The sequence below is a fragment of the Capricornis sumatraensis genome, chromosome 10, assembly GCF_032405125.1.
Source record: "Capricornis sumatraensis isolate serow.1 chromosome 10, serow.2, whole genome shotgun sequence".
Classification (NCBI taxonomy): domain Eukaryota; kingdom Metazoa; phylum Chordata; class Mammalia; order Artiodactyla; family Bovidae; genus Capricornis; species Capricornis sumatraensis.
In genome coordinates this window covers 36257297-36264856 of record NC_091078.1, presented here as the reverse complement: position 1 = coordinate 36264856, position 7560 = coordinate 36257297, and the positions used below count along the sequence as shown (strand labels likewise).

General features: G+C 45.3%; 1 protein-coding gene across 1 annotated transcript in view; it reads right to left on the bottom strand.

The window, feature by feature from the left end:
• Nucleotides 1-2842: 2842 nt before the first annotated feature.
• Nucleotides 2843-7560, bottom strand: part of NID1 (nidogen 1) — a 99124-nt gene continuing 94406 nt past the window's right edge. The window contains exons 18-20 of the mRNA XM_068981722.1: nucleotides 7162-7285; nucleotides 5878-5990; nucleotides 2843-4903 (exon numbers count right to left, since the gene is read on the bottom strand). Of these exons, the coding sequence (XP_068837823.1) occupies nucleotides 4782-4903; nucleotides 5878-5990; nucleotides 7162-7285 (359 nt within the window). The 3' untranslated portion in view covers nucleotides 2843-4781. The remainder of the gene's footprint in view (nucleotides 4904-5877; nucleotides 5991-7161; nucleotides 7286-7560) is intronic.

Here is a 7560-nt window from a genome sequence, read left to right as displayed (position 1 = left end):
TCGGCTCCAGTTTCATCCATCTCATCAGAACTGATTCAAACGAATTCTTTTTAATGGCTGAGTAATACTCCATTGTGTATATGTACCACAGCTTTCTTATCCATTCATCTGCTGATGGACATCTAGGTTGTTTCCATGTCCTGGCTATTATAAACAGTGCTGCGATGAACATTGGGGTACATGTGTCTCTTTCAATTCTGGTTTCCTCAGTGTGTATGCCCAGCAGTGGGATTGCAATTTTTTAAGGAATCTCCACACTGTTCTCCAAAGTGGCTGTACTAGTTTGCATTCCCACCAACAGTGTAGGAGGGTTCCCTTTTCTCCACACCCTCTCCAGCATTTATCGCTTGCAGATTTTTGGATCGCAGCCATTCTGACTGGTGTGAAGTGGTACCTCATTGTGGTTTTGATTTGCATTTCTCTGATAATGAGTGATGTTGAGCATCTTTTCATGTGTTTGTTAGCCATCCGTATGTCTTCTTTGGAGAAATGTCTATTTAGTTCTTTGGCCCATTTTTTGATTGGGTCGTTTATTTTTCTGGAATTGAGCTGCATGAGTTGCTTGTATATTTTTGAGATTAGTTGTTTGTCAGTTGCTTCATTTGCTATTATTTTCTCCCATTCAGAAGGCTGTCTTTTCACCTTGCTTATATTTTCCTTTGTTGGGCAGAAGCTTTTAATTTTAATTAGATCCCATTTGTTTATTTTTGCTTTTAGTTCCAGAATTCTGGGAGGTGGATCATACAGGATCCTGCTGTGATGTATGTCGGAGAGTGTTTTGCCTACGTTCTCCTCTAGGAGTTTTATAGTTTCTGGTCTTACATTTAGATCTTTAATCCATTTTGAGTTTATTTTTGTGTGTGGTGTTAGAAAGTGATCTAGTTCCATTCTTTTACAAGTGGTTAACCAGTTTTCCCAGCACCACTTGTTAAAGAGATTGTCTTTACTCCATTGTATATTCTTGCCTCCTTTGTCAAAGATAAGGTGTCCATAGGTGTGTGGATTTATCTCTGGGCTTTCTATTTTGTTCCATTGATCTATATGCCTGACATCACTTTAATGTATCTAGATTTTATGACCAGAATAAAACACTGGTCTTAGCATTTAGACCTAATATCAGTTGTCTGTCAGTAAGTCCACATCAGCAGGATGTATTAATAACTGATTCCATCGGTGGTGCCATTTTATAGGTAGGCCCTGATGCACCAGGTCTCTTCTGTACAATGATCTCAACCTCATTCCTGCCATTTTTGAGCCCCCTTCACTCTGTCCAAGTCAAAGGCCCATCCGCATTCCCCTCAGGGGCCAACATAGGTAGCACTATGCATTGGTGGCAGTTGAGAACAGACCAAGGGGTCTCACTCCATGGCCAATGCCAGGAAGATATCTTTGTTCCTTCTGGATATGAAAAGGGGGAAAAAACACAGCTCATCTTCAGAACTGAACCAGAAAATGCTACCGCCTATAGCTCAAATTTTTATAAAAATGAAAAAAATGTTTAAAAGGGTGAAGTCCATGATAGAATTATTTTAAAGTCAATTATCAGCCCCTTAGTTTGTGGAAAAGCAAGAGAGTTCCAGAAAAACATCTATTTCTGCTTTATTGACTATACCAAAGCCTTTGACTGTGTGGATCACAATAAATTGTGGAAAATTCTGAAAGTGGTGGGAATACCAGACCACCTGACCTGCCTCTTGAGAAACCTATATGCAGGTCAGGAAGCAACAGTTAGAACTGGACATGGAACAACAGACTGGTTCCAAATAGGAAAAGGAGTACATCAAGGCTGTATATTGTCACCCTGCTTATTTAACTTATATGCAGAGTACATCATGAGAAACGCTGGGCTGGAAGAAGCACAAGGTGGAATCAAGATTGCCGGGAGAAATATCAATCACCTCAGATATGCAGATGACACCACCCTTATGGCAGAAAGTGAAGAGGAACTAAAAAGCTTCTTGATGAAAGTGAGAGTGAAAAAGTTGGCTTAAAGCTCAACATTCAGAAAACGAAGATCATGGCATCTGGTCCCATCCCTGCATGGGAAATAGATGGGGAAACGGTGGAAACAGTGTCAGACTTTATTTTAGGGGGGGCTCCAAAATCACTGCAGATGGTGATTGCAGCCATGAAATTAAAAGACGCTTACTCCTTGGAAGGAAAGTTATGACCAACCTAGACAGCATATTAAAAAGCAGAGACATTACTTTGCCAAAAAAGGTCCGTCTAGTCAAGGTTATGGTTTTTCCAGTGGTCATGTATGGATGTGAGAGTTGGACTGTGAAGAAAGCTGAGCGCCAAAGAATTGATGCTTTTGTACTGTGGTGTTGGAGAAGACTCTTGAGAGTCCCTTGGACTGCAAGCAGATCCAACCAGTCCATCCTAAAGGAGACTGGTCCTGGGTGTTCATTGGAAGGACTGATGCTGAGGCTGAAACTCCAATACTTTGGCCACCTCATGCGAAGAGTTGACTCATTGGAAAAGACCCTGATGCTGGGAGGGATTGGGGGCAGGAGGAGAAGGGGACGACAGAGGATGAGATGGCTGGATGGCATCACCAACTCGATGCACATGAGTTTGGGTGAACTCCGGGAGTTGGTGATGGACAGGGAGGCCTGGCGTGCTGCAGTTCATGGGGTTGCAAAGAGTTGGACACGACTGAGTGACTGAACTGAACTGAAGTTTGCCGACTCACTTGGGGAAAAAACCATCCCTTATAACACTAGGGGCTAAATAGGTTTTGCAGATTATTAAATGACTGTCTTTCCATTGTGAATCTGCCTCCTGAGATTAAGTATCTTCATTCAAACAAGATAAAAGACTTTTTTAACAAAAAAAGTTTATTTTCTGCACTAAAATTTATACAGCTGTAAACTCAAGGAGTTATCCAATACTTGTACAAATCTGGGGAACAGTTAATAAGCACCTTCAATGGTTTCCACAGTTTAAGAATTTACTGTTTAAAAAAATTTTAGAATGAATCTAGCAAAATGAATAAAAGTTATAAACATTATATAAAAATCATGACAAAACATTTGATATAGAGGGTTGGATATGGAATGATAAATAGAAAAGGAAAGTTAAACTAATTTATGTGGTTGGGCTACATAAAAGACTCATGTGTTCCCCAAACCTTGTGATTCTGGGGGATATAGCTGCTTCTCAAAACAAACTCCAATTATTCAAGGAAAAGTTCTTTCCATTCAGGCTCCTATGTGCTGTAGAAAAGCAGTGTGTTAAGGGGGAGTTGAGGGTACTGAGGTTTGCAGATTAGAAGAGGGATATCTTCCTTAAGGAGAAAAACAGGGAAATTCTTCCATGTCCTTAAGCGTAGAAGTGTCCTCTGACAAAGAACATATATTTCCTTTGGCATTATTTAAGAGCTTTTCTTATTGCTACTGTTAAATCTTCTCCTTTATCCTTCCTCTTGGGTTTTCCATTTCTGCTCTTCATCAATCTCTTCGTGATACTTTTCACTGAGTCTTCTCACTTCCTTAACCCGATCTTCACTGACGCAAATTCCTTATCCTTAGCTTTCAATTCAAAATTTCCATTCTTTTAGGACTTTGGGAAATAGTCACTGCTTACCCGCCTCCCCCACCCCACCAAATACCACTAGCTATATATGGTCAGGAGATGTTTTCTAAACAAGCTCTAGAAACATAAATGTGAAATGTGGTAATAGTCCTTTTAATTACACCAATGAGGAACAAAGTGTCTGGAGGACTCATATAAATATTCAGTTTGGCCTTCCTGGACTGTGTCTTTGGATGAGAATACAGTGAGCAAGGGCCATGGATGGAGGATGAACAAAAGAGCACAGAGCTCACGACTGATTGTAGATTGGCTCTCTTGGGTGGAGGGCAGAGATGAGGGACTTCAGGGGGTCCCCAGTTCCAGCCTGTATCTCAGATGGGTCTCCACGTGGAGGCTGGACACAGGTGCCAGCAATGGGGCTGTGCTGCCCCAAGAACCAGATGCTAGGATCCAAGTGCTTTGGATAAAGAGGAATACTTTGGTACACTCTGGTATAATTTAAGGCACATCAATAAAATCCCCATCCTCAAACATCTGACTCTGCACCTTGAATTTCTCTGGACCCTCTTGATTTAAGCTTTTGACTACCAACAACTACTTCAGAAATGCCAATAACTTATCTGGGAGAGGCTGCTCAGTATCATCTACCAAATACCCATATATCTTTTGGACATGATGAGTTTTGACCAAAAGGCAGGGCTTGCTCACATCCTGCCTTGGGCAGGATGCAGGCGATATAGAACTCAGGGGTTAAATGCTAGGAGTATAAAGAGGGAAATCAGAGCACCAAGAAAAACTGTGGGAGAGCAAACTCCCTCCTTTGCTCACAGCCTCGATGTGTCCAGCAGCTGAGGGAACAATGGGTGTCTCAAAGTGAGGCTGAGCTCGTAAGGCCACAAAGAAGGGGGGCAGCTCAGGCCCTGGGAAGCTCTGCTCACCGTGGGGGTATGAAGGCTGGGGCCAGTTTCCAACACCAGGATGGGGCATATAATCCTCACTCAGGGCTGTATAAGCTAGTCTGAGGGTTAGGGTCAGGGAGACTTTGTGTAGGAGTAGAGGCTTTCCCATTCCAGAAGCTGAGGGCATGTGTTCTGGGGAACAGTGAGGGCAATGCTGTTGGGGCTCAGGCTGGGTTGGACCTGGGCCTGGTGGCCATTCAGCCACCAGGTCAGACAGTTTTCAGTCTGGACCCTTTCAAGAAGGGTGCTGCTGTGAAATACTTCGGAGAGCACACAAGGAACTCTTCATTTCTGCTCGATACAGTCAACTCCCAGGGTGTTGTCAGGGCAACGGCAGGTCCTGCTTCCTGGGGTGGCCAAGCAGAGGTGGGTGCAGCCACCATTGTTCACTGAGCAGTAGTTGTGACCTGGAAAAGGCAGAGGTAAGCTCAGTGGTTCAATCAGTTAAGAGAGTGACCTCCATACTAGCTCCCTGTTCGGTCTCTGGGAGGCCAAGCTTATGGGAGGGTCCTGGAGAACAAGGAAGCTGTATAGAAATTTTAACTCAGCTTATCTCCTGGCTGTTTCCTCATCATTAAGGATTTGCCAAATGTGCAAAAACCTTGATTCCTGATCTGGGGGATATGCAGATTTACCAACAAAGCTATTAGCAGAGCTCAGGGAGGGTTTTCCAGCTCTGGTCATAACATGGAGCTGGAATTTTAAAGCAGAATGTGCTTTCTATGCAGCTTGGCCGCTTCACTAGGGGGCAAGAGGGAAGCCAGGAAGGAGGAAGCCATGGCATAGCCTCTGCAGCCAGGCTGCCTAACTTACCCCCAAGTCTGCTGCCATGAATACTGGAAGTGATCGTGTGACTCTGGGCAAGTGGTTTCAGTATCCTCATTTATAAAGTGGGCAAAATAATAACACCTACATCATAGGGCTGCTACGAGGATTAAGTGAATCAGTGGATACAAAGCATGCAGTGACTTTTAATACATGGGATGTACCCAGCTCACAGGAAGTATCACATCCATGTTTGCAATTATTATGACTATCAATTATTATTGTTGCTGTCTGGCCAAATGGATGAACTTTTAAAGCAGGAGAGACCCTAACACTGCTTTTCCTCCTTGGAGCCTGAAGACAGCATACTTTTAGACTCACTCCAAGAGTCAATACTTTTCCTCACCCTTATCCACTATCCATTTCATTCCCTACCATTTTCTATTGATTCATCTGGTTTACCTACTAATTAATGAAGACCCTTGATGGAATGGACTAGGTCTCACCTGCCCTGTGATCAGGGCTACCAGAGGCCACATAGGGGGTGGCCAGAGTGTGGGCTCTGAGCCCCAGGGGCCAACCCAGCCCCTGACTACATAGAGCACAGGTGAGTTACCTTCAGGACATTGCGACAGGGCGGAAGTGATGCCATAGAGCCGGGTCTGCTTGTGGGGGTGGAAGGAATCCATCTCTTTGGAAACAGCGAGATCTACAGCGACCACAGAATTCCTAGAGTGTCAAAGGATGGAAAGTTAAGACACATCCAACGGCAGGATTTCCCTGATGGTCCAGTGGAAAAGACTTCACTTTCAATGCAGGGGGCGTGGTTTGATCCCTGGTGGGTGAACTAAGATTCCCTCATGCTATGCGGCATGGCCAAACAAACAAAACCCAAAAATATACTAACAACAAAAAACACATCTAATGGCTTAAACTTTTCCCTACAGGGCAACCTCTTTTGTCGCTTGGAGGATAAAGTGAACGTGTTAGTCTCTCAGTCCTGTCTGACTCTTTGTGACCCCATGGGCTGTAACCTGGGATCGAACCTGGGTCTCCTGCATTGCAGGTGGATTCTTTACCATCTGAGCCCCAGGGAAGCCCTTGGGGGATAAATTGGAGGCCATAAACAGCTTCCCAGATGGCTCAGACAGTCAAGAATCTGCCTGCCCATGCAGGAGACACAGGAGACGTGGGTTTCATCTCTGGGTTGGGAATATCCCCTGGAGGAGGAAATGGCAACCCACTCAAGTATTCTTGCCAGGGAAATCCCATGGACAGAGAAGCCTGGTGGGCTACAGTCTGTGGGGTGGCAAAGAATCAGACAAGATAGCACAGACAGACGCGAAAAAAAAAAAACAAACAGATACATTGGCCTTACTTCCTAGCCATCCCTCCCTCTTCCTGAAGCCTGCAATTCTCTGGCTTCTTACAGAAAGGACAAAGGTCAGCTAGCTCTGTCCTATGGCTCTAAATCCCAAGCTGGGAAATCCACTTTCTATACTGAAGCGCCTGCCACAGCTGCTGGCTTGGTTTAAGCCTACTTTTCTGCAGGAAACATCAAGAAGGAGCTTTGGGAATACTGCAGTTTAAGAATTAAAATAGTGGCATGGAGTAGGCATGGTCTCTCCTAGGGAGAGAAAGGACACGCGCAGGAAGTCCCCATTTGTGGACTTGAAGCTGCTCATCCAAGAGCATCCAGATGATACATGGCACCCCCTGCTTCCCTAGGGTTACTGTCCTCTCCTTTCTTGCCCTCCTCTCTGACAATCAGAGGGCGAGGCAGAGGGGGCATCTCTGGAGGCGGGAAGGTCAAGCCAAGAGGCTGCTTGGAAAGAGTGTGGCCTCCAGAGAGGACAGCAGGGCAGGTCCCCCAGCCCCCGCGCTGCAGCAGCTGACGTACATCTTCCAGTCTGTGTAGTACAGATTCTTCCCGAAGCTCGTAACGGCGAAAGGATACTGCAGCCCTTCAAGAACTTTGCGTCTGTTGGGCTGACCGGGGTTCAGGCACTCAGCCCGATGGGTGCCTGTGTGGGGTGAGAACAAGTCCTCCATTGTTCACACAAGAAATGGCCCCTTTGTGTCCAAAACGAAAAGCAAGGAGGGCAAGCATTACACGCTCAGATCCGAGAGAACACAAGATGTGCTCTTCTAAACCGGGAAGTTGTCTGATCATCCTCCCACGCCCCTCTCATTGCTCAGTGCCACCTCCATCCGGTACCCACACCTGGTTCTGATGGGGAGAAGGGAGCGAGAGCAGAGGAAGAGCACCCCACTTCACCCATTTCTGGAGCAGCCAGGG